Raw genomic sequence first — 14295 nt, 5'->3', positions numbered from 1 at the left:
ATAAGAATTTAAGTTGAATAAACTATTGGTTTGTAACACGATATTTATGTCGTCATACAACCTAGGGTTTCAACTAAATTCTATCTCCATTTGTTGTGGACTATGGAAGCAAGAGGGACCGAATGGGCCGACCGAACCCTAGTGGCCGAAACCCTAGGAGGCCGAATTCCTCCTACCCTTTCCTCTTACTTGTTCGTCAAGACATTTAGGGTTTTATACATTCCAGAATATTCCTAAACCCTAATTCCCTACAACTATAAATACCTCTGTTTATTCAACAATTAAAAGTGACACACATGTACTTTCAAAGAGAAAAATATTTAAGCAAAATTTATTTGAGCCTTAATTCTTATTTTATAATTTTCTTATACAAAAATTGCGCATCAAGTGAGATTAGTATTTATCGTTGTACTTTTCTTATTAACGTAAGAGCAACCTAGAGTATTTAGCGATACTCAATCTGAGTTATAATCATATAGTTGATTATACGAGTGGATTGATAATTTTTGTAATCCGTAGAAAGGTACTAAAAATTATTAATCGAGAATAGTGGACGTAGGTTTCGACTTGTGAAACTGAACCACTTCAAAAATTCTGTGTGTCTCTCTTTCTCTCTCTCTCTCTTTATTTTTGTTATTTCGATTTTGCGCTTATTAGTATAATTAATTAGTTGATTTTAATCAATAAAATCAAATAATTAATTTTACATCATATATTTCGAAAAAGTGGTCATCGTTTTTTAATACTCAATTCACCCCCCCTCTTTCGTATTCGATCAATAGACTCCTCATTTACTCATCACTCAAACTAGCGAAGTAGCTAAACAGTAAACACCATGCTCTACAAACTGACTGGTATATGGTCATGGTTGCGGGATGAAGTGAAGGGTCAGAGCTTTGTCCTCATCGCCTTGACGATTTTGCTTATTTTCTGCTTCATTCTCTTCGATGAAAAGCAAACCAAGAAAAAATCCCGTTCCCTTCCTGGACCTCTTGGTTTGCCTTTGGTTGGATATCTTCCTGTTTTAGGGTCCGATCTTCGCTGGACCTTCAAAGATTTGGCCACTATCTATGGCCCTATCTTTAAGGTCCGACTTGGACTTATAGATTGTATTGTTGTCAACTCAACTTCTCATGCCAAAGAGATACTAAAGGACCAAGATGTCATATTTGCCAACCGAAACCCTATAGTTGCAGGTAAACTTGCCACCTTCGGGCATTAGATATCACTTTCAATGACTACGGCCCTGAATTGCGTAAGTTGAAGAAAATTTTTGTTAGTGAAATGTTGAGTAGTGCTAACTTTGATGCTAGCTATAATTTGAGAAAGCGGCACTTGAAGAAGATGATTACGAAAACTTATAGAAGAGCTGGTGAACTAGTTGATATAGGAGATTTGATCTTTTTCACGATTTTCAATTCCGTTATGAGCATGGTGTGGGGGGATACAATCAAAGGCAAAGACGACGAGGATTTTCACAGTTTTGCCACTGACTTTCGATCCCTGATAGGCGACTTTATGCTACTGTTGGCAACACCTAATGTTTCAGACTTTCTTCCTTTTCTTGCTTGCCTTGAAACGAAGAATGAAATTGGTTGCTGACAGAATTGAAATGTTATTTGATTTAGCCATAGATAATCACTTTGCCTCAAATGCGAACACTCAGAAAGACATTTTAGGGTATCTGTTGGAGCTTACCAAACTCACAGATCTCGCCAAATCCCTAAGCCCTAAGCGCGTCTCAAGTAAAGGCCATTCTTATGGTACGTTATATCATTTGAACTGTTTCCCTCCTCTTCTTTACCATTTATTATCTTTTCATCCTGATTTATATTACTCTAACTCTTCAAATTACACAGTCACACACTCACACTTGTATGTTGAAAATCGTATTATATGAATTTCTGCTGTAGGACGCGATTGTTGGGGGAATGGATACTACAGCAACAACAGCTGAGTGGGTGATGGCTGAGCTGCTGAAACATCCCAAGATAATGAAGATTGTACAAGATGAATTAGCTGAAACGGTTGGCTTAAACGATACAGTTGAAGAGGTGCATATACCCAAATTGAAGTATTTGAATGCTGTTTTGAAGGAGACCCAACGCCTACACCCTCCCGTTGCTCTCCTTGTTTCACATTGTTCAATAAAAGCTACTACTGTCTGTGGTTACAATGTACAAAAAGATTCTATGGTCTTCATCAATACGTGGGCTATACATAGGGACCCTAAACTTTGGGAAGATCCTTGTTTGGGCCAAAATTCACTATTTGGCCTAAGCTACGTGGCACGAGACGAGCGGGCAATTAATTAAGCAAATGGACCCATGTCATACATGGGGGAGTCGGGCCCACGGACCGAAGGAATAAGAACTCGGCTTGGATTAAGATATCGACAAGACCACGAGTGAGATAAGGAAGTCCAAATTGTTACCAAATTCTGAATAACGAAAGTCCAAATTGATACCAAACTCTACCTTGAGGAACAAGGCAATTAAGTGGGGAACCCTAATAAACCCACTAGATTTTATTCACTATAAATACAAGGAAGCAAGGAAGAAAAGAGATCGATAATTCATTCATATAAGACGGCGTATACTACCTCACATATCAACTACTACGTACAAACCTAAACTATCAACTGATACACATTAAACCAACGCAATCCCACCCAAATATATGACCGTCATCATTGGGTAATGATTACTCAATCATTAACCCACAGGAAGATCACACCAAAATCCTTATTACACCCACGAACAACCTTTATCGTCTGATCGTCTGATTTATGTACCGTCTGACCCGTACTTGTGTCGGACAAGCTATTCGTTGTCAGACCGGAGTTTTTATATATTATATTTGTACTCTAATTATCAAATAGTGGAATATTGGCGGGATACCGACTCCCCCCGCGGTTGTTTCCCACATCGGGTTTTCCGCGTCACCAAAATCTCTTGTTTCATTATTCCTTTATTTTGCCCTTTACATTATTTACATCATTCTTCCGTCACAAGTCACATATAATTTAACCCCCCGATACGAGGCTAAAAATAGTAGGTCACTTTAACCCCTAACGAGATAGAATATCGTGTTTTGACAGTTTTTTACCAAAACAGTTTGGCGCCCACCGTGGGGCATGGTGATCGATTTCTACAGCCAAGTTATCTTCAAATTAATCTCCAGTGCCATGTCTGCTAGCGAGCAAGATCTCATCGCTATTTATGGAGTGAACAGTAGATTTGCTCCCCGGAAGTTATCCGGAAGCCAGCAGCAGATCAACTTCCTGTGATCTTCCAGAAGTCTCTCAGCAGATATCCTTCCTGGGATCCTCCAGAATTTAGTAGTAGATCTGCTCCCCGGAAGTTATCCGGAAGCCAGCAGCAGATCAACTTCCTGTGATCTTCCAGAAGTCTCTCAGCAGATATCCTTCCTGGGATCCTCCAGAATTTAGTTGTAGATCTGCTCCCCGGAAGTTATCCGGAAGCCAGCAGCAGATCAACTTCCTGGGATCTTCCAGAAGTCAGCAGTAGATCTGCTCCCCGAAAGTTATTCGGAAGCCAGCAGCAGATCAGCTTCCTGTGATCCTCTAGAAGTCTCTTAGCAGATCAGCTTCCTGGGATCCTCCAAAAGTCTCGCACCAGATTTGCTCCCTGAAGTCTTACCAGAGACCTACAAAAGATCTGGCCCCCGAAATTCATTCAGACGGCTGGGTCTGGAAGCAGATATGGCAGCAAAACTTCCTTCAGACGCCTGAGTCTGGCAGCAGATCTGGTTCCCGGAATTCCTTCGTACGCCCGAGTCCGTAGCACCTGTGAGAACTTCCTTCATACGCCTTTGAGTCGCGGCCAGATCGGTTCCGGAATTCCCCGACGCATGAGTCTGGTAGCAGACCTGACAGCAGAACTTCCTTCAGACGCCTGAGTCTGGCAGCAAATCTGGTTTCCGGAATTCCTTCAGACGCCTAAGTTTGGCAGCAGATCTGGTCCCCGACAGACGCCTGAGTCCAGCAGCAGATCTGGTCCCTGGAATTGCTTCAGATGCCTGTAACAGACCTGCTCCTTGGAATTGCTTCAGATGCCTGCAGTAGACACGCTCCCCAGAATTCACCCAGACGCTTGCAGCAGAACTAGTCCCCAGAGTTCCTCTGGAGTCCTACAACAGATCTGGTTCCTAAGAGTTCCACAAGCCTCTGTCAGAGCAGGAATGATCAATCCACCAGAAATCATCAACAGTGTACCAGCAGTTAGTGTAGAGACATCAGGTGGACTACCAGGAATGTTCAGTACAGGGTCGCAGACTGAAACATACCAGGCTGACAGGCAGATTAAGACCTCAAGAATCTATGGCCCAGATAGACAGATCCCTAAGGGACTAGTCACCAGAGTACAATCTGGGGGACCAACATACAACCACCCTTCATGCCGATCAGACTGCAGGCTACGTCAGATAACACCTTATCTTTTGATTCTGTTGAAGCTAAAATTCTCCTCTTTGCAGAAATTTCAGCCATCAGGAATCGGAATGACAATTTGAAGCCATTGTCGCCCAACTCCAGTAATCAGTAACCCCGGAGAACATATCTCTACATGAATGTCATTGCGGAGGTAACATCTGTGATACTATTCCGCTTGTCCATAACCCTCTTGCAGGATCAGGAAGCCTGGTCAACAGCCAGGATAGAGGTAAAATATCAATACGAACAGGGCAACCTGGACCGCCTGCTATCACGTGGGAGGAAGGTCTAGTAAATTATGCTCCACGAATCAAGTTCTATCCTCTATACTTCCTATTTGTCCTAGAATAATGTACGTGATAACAGGTAGATAAGAACTGTGTAGCCTAACATACTAAGCACCAAAAAAGGCATGACACAAAAATAAAAAGAGATCTCCTAGAGTCCTCCTACAGAGTCAGCCATGGGAATCTGCCACCTGTCACATTCGACGAGGTGGATGCTCATGACACGCAGGGGCACCACCATGATGCTCTCATCATAACATCGTACATAGAAACTACACCATGAGAAAAATCCCAGTGGTCACGGTAAACTCAGTCAACATGGGTAAGCTGGACCCAGAACTAACAGTGCTGACAGGTTCAGAGTATACATGTACTCTTCTTCAACAATTGATTAAATTTCATAAAGCTAACATGGATTGTTTCGTTTGGTCCCATGATGATATGGTAGGAACTAGACAAAATATAGCCAGCAGGCTACAGGCTGGACCCAGCCAAGACAAAAATAATCGGAATGCTAACTCCGCCAACTCTAAGCAACTGTCACCCTCAAAGGGTCGACAGCCAGCAGTAATCAGTTTGTACGACGAGTATCCTAGCCAGGCTAGAACTCGAGAAACATCACAAAACAAAACAAAGCAAAACAGAAAGGGCCAAGCCCTGAAACTGACAAATAAAAGTCCGAACAAGTTAGGGGAGAGATGTATCTAAAAGGATCATTTCCTCAGCAACTGTAGCACCAGATCCACCATCCAGCTCTACTTGATCTCTTCTTGCAGGAACTAGCTCTGGCTCGGAGACATCAGCAGCCTCAGCAACATTTTTAGGGGAACTGACCTCATCAGCATCTAGAATCAGGTCCCCAACACGATTAGATCTAGCACAATAAAGAAGTCTCGACCAGCTGCCTCCTTTCATATTCAGGAAGCAGGAGAAGCCAGAATCGGAAATTCAGGAAGCAAGAAGTAGGATGCAGGATGGAGCAGAGTCGAAAATTGAGGAGGCGAGAAGCAGTCAGCAGGAAGAAGTCAACAGACACCAGAAAGGTAACCTGGATTAGTTGTCGCAACAACCCTTTCAGCCAGCGACCCAAGCAGCCAGAACCTAGTAGTAGCTTGGACAAGGAGCATTACCTAGGAGCCCGAAGCGAAAGGGGGCAGATGCAGGTTATTTTACGACATACTTGGGAGACGCCAAAAGCTCGATTGGGCGCAGGAGCATGAAAGACATTCACGAAACTGAAACACTATCTGAGTGAGACAACATACAATGTTATGCTAGAAGCCAGAATATTATTTCGGCAAGTCTCTGCATCCTGTAGAGACCAGGTACACATCACTTGAAAAACTGGTTCTTGCACGTGTTACAACCTTATATTAATCACGTTCTTATTTTTAGTCTAGTAATGACCATGTGCTAACTGACTACCCCCTGAAAGTTATTATGAATAAACAGTAGATATCAGGAAGGATGACCAATTGAACGACACATCTAAGTGCTTACAACATGAAATCCGAACCACGGACGACCATTAAGTCACAGACCAGGGTAGACTCTGTACCTACTTTAGTCCAGCACCTCAGACTTAGATGGATAAAAGCACCCCCAACCTTGAGGGAGAAATGCGATCTATCTTTGGATGCAACGCGCTGGTAGGGCCACCAATATAAGGGGAACAGGAGTAGGTCTGGTACCTACAAGGGAAGGAGGACAGGAACCTGATCGTCCGAGCTTGTAGTGCTCCTGAAAGTCTGACGTCTACCAGTCTGACACCTGAAAGTCTGGACACCTGAAAGTCACGGGACGCTGAAAGTCGGACGCTTTGCCGTCGGGACGTCTAAAAATCAAGCGTGCGCGATCACACACACGAGAGTCGGCGCGACAATTTGACATCTGAAAAAGTTGGGCACCTGAAAAGATCAGAAACCAGGCAGGTCCCTGGTCGGTAACCAGAACCTTGTTGCAGACCCCCTCACAACCCTGGGGGCAGTACTCAACCCAGGTATCTTATCAACCATTGCATACTCATCATTTTATATGCTACAATTAACGGTAAGCAAAAGAAAGAAGATTCATTTTCATAGGCACATACGCTGCTCCTAAGGTAACTCATCAATTCGTGATCTCATTACAATATTTATATTTTTTATAACTACTGCCCTGAGCGTCGAAGGGTTGTTGGCTATGCCATCTGCCAGCCCTAGCAGAAAAATTTCTTGCAGGATCGTCATTAAATTCTCCTGCCAGCAGAAGTGGTCACACGGGCTCCAGAACTTGCCACTCTTCCCCCAGATCAAATGGAGCGTCCTCCTGCGAAATGCAGGGCGCAGAACGCAGAGAGCAGAGCGCAGAACGCTGCCTACAACAAACTTTCTGCCTACAGAAACAACCTTCTTGCATCCAGATCAGGCCACCCAGCCAGCAGGACAGGTCGCTCCGCCAACAAACTTTCTGCATGCAGGAACAACTTTCTTGTGTGCAGATCAGGCCACCCAGCCAGTAGGACATATCGCTCTGCCAGCAGCTTGCAGATCACCTTGCTTGCAGGATACTCCGCCTCCTAATGAGTATCATATCGCTCTGCCAGCAGGATTCCAGTGACAGGCGCCTGGTCCTCAACAGGATCCCAATTTCTGGCGTCTGGTCCCCCAACATCTGCCCGACATCTGGCAGTACATAAATGTTCCTAGCACCCTGAATATGCAGGAGACAGGCAGCAGCCAGAATGCTGTAGAACACATTCTTACATCAGCTTCCTCAAGCGAAAAATCACAGTAATACATGCTGCCATCAGCCAGGTCCCCTGAGAACCAGAACATGAAATAATAAATGACATGCAGAAGTGCATGTCCTCCACACCCAAGCTGTGGAAATCACGCAGGGGGCAGAGAATACATATTTCGCGTGGCAACCAGAAACAAGTAGTCCAATGGACAAACTGACTCACAATTGAGAACCTGAAACGAAAGCTAAAACAAACTGGGGGCAGAAACTTAAATAACGGTTCAAACACCCTTCAGCCTGGTGTTTGGAGGAGAGACAGTAATACCACCAGAGGTTCTGGTTCCCACCCACAGGTATGAATGTATGGAAGCGGAACAAATTAGCTAAGGACAATACAGTTACCTTGAAGGTGTTCAACCACCTATACAGGCATACAATCCCCTTGAAGGTGTACAATCACCTATATAGGCATACAATCCCCTTGAAGGTGTACAACCACCTATACAGGCATACAATCACCTTGAAAGTGTACAACCACCTAGACAGGCATAGAATCCCCCGGGTGGGAATCTCCATACCGGGTTAGAGGCGTTGTTGGTCGTGGTGCGTATAAGTTAATGACCGTGCAAGGTTAATTAATAGGCGAGCCATGGAACATACTCCACCTGAAGAGGTATCACTTTTGATAATAAGTAGAGTTTAGTGTGCAGAGTAGTGTATTAAGAAAAGCTAAAATAAAAAAAACGGTAGTAGGCATACTGCCAATTTTGTGTCGTTTTCTTTTCTTTTGTTTCTTTAAACGTTTAAAAACTAATATTGGAGTTGTGTGGTCTGTAAGCTTTCTAGGACCACAATTGCTCTGGCACCCCATGAGACGGCATCAGGTACTTCACATCGCTCTGGTAGGATTTCCTATTTTCAGGCTTCTCTAAATGCATCATTCTGGACTCTAATATCTATGGTACATTGAAAGTATAGCTAGCAGGACTGTCAACTGCAAACGCGGGGTGACAAGGCACATGACACTCCAACATGCCTAACCTACATTTCTCCATCAGGAGTACCCTCACCAGGCGGCCTGTGGAACATACGAAAGGGAGTCTTGCTGATAGCTAAAAGCTCATCCAGCTACCCTGGATACCACCCCCTGGACGTAGCTCGCAATCAACGCAATCAATCAGGGCCCCAGCATGCATGCACACACATATGGAGCGCAGGGATCTCTGAGCTACCAGAATCCTACAATGCCCCATTGGTCCTAGAATGACGATAAACTTCCCTAAGGTACGCCCCTGTTGGCTTTAAACATGATGAACACACCTTGCGTCATGAACAAGGTTAAATAGTCAAATGCGACATATGTCTAAATCAGCCCCTTAGGTTGACACGATAGCTAGCTAGGTCTTAATCAGCTCCTTGGGTTGACACGACCACCTCCAGTCTAAATCTGCCCCCTGGGTAGACACGGCAAACCTCCTGAAAGTCTAAATCAGCTCCCAGAGCTGACACGGCTACTCAGTACGCACCCAAACTCTGTCAGTGGATAGATAGGGTAGCTAATTCTGTTAGTGGACAGATAAGGTAACAACAAATACTAACAAGGACTTGCACCTTGCAAAGTCAACTTCCCAGAACATTTCAATGGTCCTAGAACGACGATAAACTTACCTAAGGTACGTCCTAGAATGACTTAACACTTACTCCTACCCCCTGGCCAGGGACAGGTATATTTATCATCCTTTAAAACATGTCCTGTCCCCCAGACAAAGACAAAACATATATGCATGGTTGACATTACATTCACAGCATACTATAGCCCTTATCATACATTAGAGGGTCCTCACATGCACACGCATTGCATTACTGACATTTTGCAGGTATCACCTACTTGACAAGTGCACGATAAACTTGTGTCAACAACCAGACTCACCCTTGGTGATCAGATAACAGGTTGGTAAGGGCAGGTGGAAGCTATTCCTTCGAAAGCGGCTATCGGCAAGATCCCGTGTCGACATCCGCTCCAAAGATCGCCGGCAGGATCCCAAAGATCGGCCGTCCTGGTCCCAGTCGACCATCGGTTTCACATCGCCGTCACGGTTTTCAGCATCAACCGTCTGGTCCCCAGAGTCAGCCATCTAGTTCCTAGCATCAGCCGTCTGGTCCCCAGCGTCAGCCAGCAGAATCCCAATGTCAACCATCTTGTTCCTAGCGTCTGCCATCTAGTTCCCAATGGCAACCAACATTGTCCGCCTTCAGGAACCCATCGTCCATCATCAGAATCCTGGCGTCCACTTAGTTGAGCTGAGCATCCTTCAGCAGAAATCAGTCTGAAATCCGCTTGCTGGCGTAATATGCTAGCATAAATCTGCAAGTAGGCATCTTCAAAACATCAGCTTGCATATTAGCAGAGTTAAGGAGTGACATAAATCAGTTAGCCAGAATAAACGAAGTATGGTTCAGTAGAAACGAGTAGATCAGGCACCAGAATTATGGCTAAAGAATAGGGATGCAAAATTATCTCAAATGTATCTACAAGGAGTCATACCTGGCAGGCTGGCAACAACTTGCTCCAGCACAGTTTCAGCAGCCCGCTCCAGCAGAAGTTCTGCAGTATATCATAGCAGAGTTTCAGTAGTCTGTTCCAGCACGTTAGCCTGTTCCATCAGAGTTTCAGCAGTCTCCTCCAGCAGAAAGTCTGCAGTCTATCCTAGTAGAGTTCCAGTAGAGTTCTAGCATCCTTCTCTAGCAAAGTTCCAGTGCCATCTTCCAGCAGGATGGCAGCATCTTGTTCCACAAAGTCTCAGCGGCTGAATCCAGAAGTATAGAAGCTGTTTGTTCTAGTAGCAGAATGACAATAGCAGGCGGAATTTAAAGAGTCAATTTCCCTCCTCGACGAAGCTGAGAAGCGAAATTGGGGGCAAACTGTTTGGGCCAAAATTCACTATTTGGCCTAAGCTACGTGGCACGAGACGAGTGAGTAATTAATTAAGCAAATGGACCCATGTCATACATGGGGGAGTCGGGCCCACGGACCGAAGAAATAAGAACTGGGCTTGGACTGAGATATCGACAAGACCACGAGTGAGATAAGGAAGTCCAAATTGTTACCAACTTCTGAATAAGGAAAGTCCAAATTGATACCAAACTCTACCTTGAGAAACAAGGCAATTAAGTGGGGAACCCTAATAAACCCACTAGGGTTTATTCACTATAAATACAAAGAAGCAAGGAAGAAAAGAGATCGATAATTCATTCATATAAGACGGCGTATACTACCTCACATATCAACTACTACGTACAAACCTAAACCACGAACTGATACATATTAAACCAACGCAATCCCACCCAAATATATGACCGTCATCATTGAATAATGATTACTCAATCATTAACCCACAGAAGATCACACCAAAATCCTTATTACCCACATACAACGTATAAACCCACGAACAACCTTTATCGTCTGATCGTCTGATTTATGTACCGTCTGACCCGTAGTTGTGTCGGACAAGCTATTCGTCGTCAGACTGGAGTTTGTATATATTATACTTGTACTCTAATTATTAAATAGTGGAATATTGGCGGGATACCGACTCCCCCCGCGGTTGTTTCCCACATCAGGTTTTCCGTGTCACCAAAATCTCTTGTGTCATTATTCCTTTATTTTGCCCTTTACATTATTTACATCATTCTTCCGTCGCAAGTCACATATAATTTAACCCCCCGATACGAGGCTAAAAAGAATAGGTTACTTTAACTCTTAAAGAGTTTCGACCTAAAAGATTCTTAAGTAGTTCGGAAAATTTTGACTTTTCCGGAAATCAACACAAGTACCTTCCATTTGGTTCGGGAAGGAGAATGTGTCCCGGTCTGTCTCTTGCAGATAAAATGGCAATGTCTGTGTTGTCATTGATGGGCCAATCGAGCATATTGGTAAATATAGTTGATACTTGATGACAATTGGTAAAAAAAAATACTTATACGACAGATTGGTAATAAAAGATGTGAGTTATTGCCAATTTGGTAAATAAACTTCTCATGCGATAAATTGGTACAAAAGCTATTAAAAACTAATATCTTCGTAACAGTTAATTGTTATCTATTTTTATTTTGAGGCGTATCATTCATTTGTTATCTATTTCTATTTTTGACAAGTATTGAAAAAGTGGCTAGTGTATGCAAGTTGGTGCCAAATTGGTAAAAAAATTTCTCCTACAACAAATCAATACAAAAGTAAACGAACTACTCTTCACTTCTTTCAGTCTTCAATCACTGGTTCACTACTCACAGCACAATAACATGAACAATTAATAGCATCTCACACAAATATTACGGGAAGCAAAATATTAGCAAGAATTATAAGCTTTTTGTGAAGAATTCTTCTTCATAGTCTTTAATTTTTGAGGAATTTTGATAATCGAAAAGGAATTAGGGAATATAGGTTTTGTCGAAAAAAAAAGAAGGGGTTTTGGAGAAGGGGTGTATGAGTACTGTAAATGGAAGTAGCTTTGAGTTTTGACTTTTTAAAAAAAAAAAAATTTGTATGTATTTTCTCTTTTTTGGCTCAAATGGTTTATTTTTACCAATCTGTCATCAAGCATCAACTTTATTTACCAATATGGTCATGGATGTTGCATTGTTTTGAGTGGGAGTTACCGACTGAAAATGTGGATTTCGACGCGTCTGACACATTTGGACTTGTTGTCAAGAAATCAAAACCAACAATGGCTGTCCCAAGCCCAAGGCTCTCTAAGACGGAGCTGTATCTAGTTGAATAGTATATCGGAATTGATATATTGTAAGCATTAAATTTTGTTATAGTGATGAATTTGGGCCGTTGAAAGCCTATCAAGTTTCCAACTGATTTTTTTTTTGATTAAAGATGGAGTAAACCCCGAGAACTACTGCTAGTAGGGTCCCAAACAAGCTTACAAAACGATAAACAACACAAATAAAACAAACAAAACCTTAACAAGTGCCAGCATCAAAAACCAAGTCGCGGAATATTCGTACTTGTTTTATTGTTGATTTCTAATATATATGGAACCTTGGGTATAAATTGATAAATTGTTATAGTAGTCTAGAATGCAGTAAGGATGGTCTTGAATGAATAATGAATAGTTAGAGTAGTATTTAATAGATTAGCATTTAATTAATAGTGAGTTTTAATTTAGATTCCATTGAAAACTTAAATTGGCATTAATTAAAAGAATTTGCAAATTTTCAAGTACAACCCATAGGGCTGTATATATCAGAACCGATAATATATAGCAGAAGCATAATTTATGAAGCAAACTACCGCCTCTTATAGAATAACACAGTTTGCGTAATTTTATCATATTTATTTTCTCTGAAGATATTACTTTTCGTTCTATGTACTCCGTATATGTTTTCTATGTTATTTAGACTTGAGGGCAAGCACGGGAGCGACACAAATATCATCTTCAGAGCATTGTACAAAGGTATTAGACTACTAGCTTAATACCCGTGCAAAATGCCCGGGAGTACATAGTTCCATTTGAAATTTCATATGATAAAATTATACTGTGTAATATTTTTGAATGAATAACACCTTTATTTAAGAGTTAACTGAGCGCACCAATGGTGTGTGTGGGGGGCTGACGGGGATGAACTAAGGGATAATTCACGTGGTGCCCCCGAGGTTTAGCTTAATTCACATGGTACCCCTGCCTTTAGGAATGTGCACATGGTATCCCTGAACTTTCAATTTAGTGCACCACCTACCCTTATTTGTTTTTCTGTTATAACACCGTTAACCCTGAAGGAAATGTAGATCTTTATACATACTAACATACTCATATATGTTTAAATTAATTTGTCATAAAATTAAATACGGATTTTATGCATGCAAACAAATAAACAATATAAGGAAGAAAAATAATTTTCTCACCATAAAAATCGGATTTATGGGCACAAGTGAGTTCACCTACTCACTTGTTCTTGAGCTCTCCAAATGGAAGAACAAGGACTCAAAGGTAGAATCCCTCCCAAAAGCATATACCCAAGGAATACATCTTAATAAACCAATACTATTTAGATCTAGTAATAATATTAGTTTTACCATAAAAATGACACAAAATAAATTGTATTTTGGCTCTTGAAAATTTCGGTCAAGAGGTGATGTTTTGTGAGATTTTATTTCTCTAGAATTATCATAAATTGTAGAGAGTTTTTGGAGGATTTTCTTACACTAGAAAAAGATGGGAAGAATGAATAATGATGATAAAGAGAAGAGCTCTCCTCTCTTTCTTGTGGGAGGCCGAAAAAAGAGAGCATTGGGTAGTATGCCCAATGCCTTTTGTTTTTGCTCTTCTCAAAAGCTTAGGCTTGCAAGGCTAGTACTTAGATATCATGATTGTGTTTTCCACTCAAGATAAAAACACAATACATATCTTACACTACCTCCTCATTTTCGGTTTTTAAGCATAAAATGGAGAATCCATTTTATTTTGTAATTTGTCAAATTTGTCACATGTAACATGTTACATGACATGTCACAATGTAATGTATTTTTAACATATTAAAAATCAACATACTCATAAAATATGTCATTTACAAAATCGACTAGTAATTCGTAATTACTTGTACCAAAAATGTTTCCAAATTATAAACTACAACATTATGTATTTATAATAATTTATTCATTCCGTTTCAATTGTTTCTTTAAACAATAATTTCATCTAAGTAATAAAATAATTCGATTACTTAGACCGTGTCTCATTTAATCATATTTACAATAAGATACGTAAATTATACTCACAAAATCACTCGTCAATTTTAAGCAATTTAATTAACTCGTATCGGTATACGATT

At 41.6% G+C, this 14295-nt stretch overlaps 1 protein-coding gene across 1 annotated transcript; it reads left to right on the top strand.

Moving 5' to 3' along the window:
- The first annotated feature begins 835 nt into the window (after positions 1 to 835).
- On the top strand, positions 836 to 1222 carry LOC141632359 (5-epiaristolochene 1,3-dihydroxylase-like). The gene has a single exon (XM_074444911.1). The coding sequence runs from the start codon at positions 836 to 838 to the stop codon at positions 1220 to 1222; it is 387 nt and encodes a 128-aa protein (XP_074301012.1).
- Positions 1223 to 14295: the final 13073 nt, after the last annotated feature.

Source organism: Silene latifolia, chromosome Y (genome assembly GCF_048544455.1).
Source record: "Silene latifolia isolate original U9 population chromosome Y, ASM4854445v1, whole genome shotgun sequence".
NCBI lineage: Eukaryota > Viridiplantae > Streptophyta > Magnoliopsida > Caryophyllales > Caryophyllaceae > Silene > Silene latifolia.
This window is presented reverse-complemented; position numbering and strand designations above follow the sequence as displayed.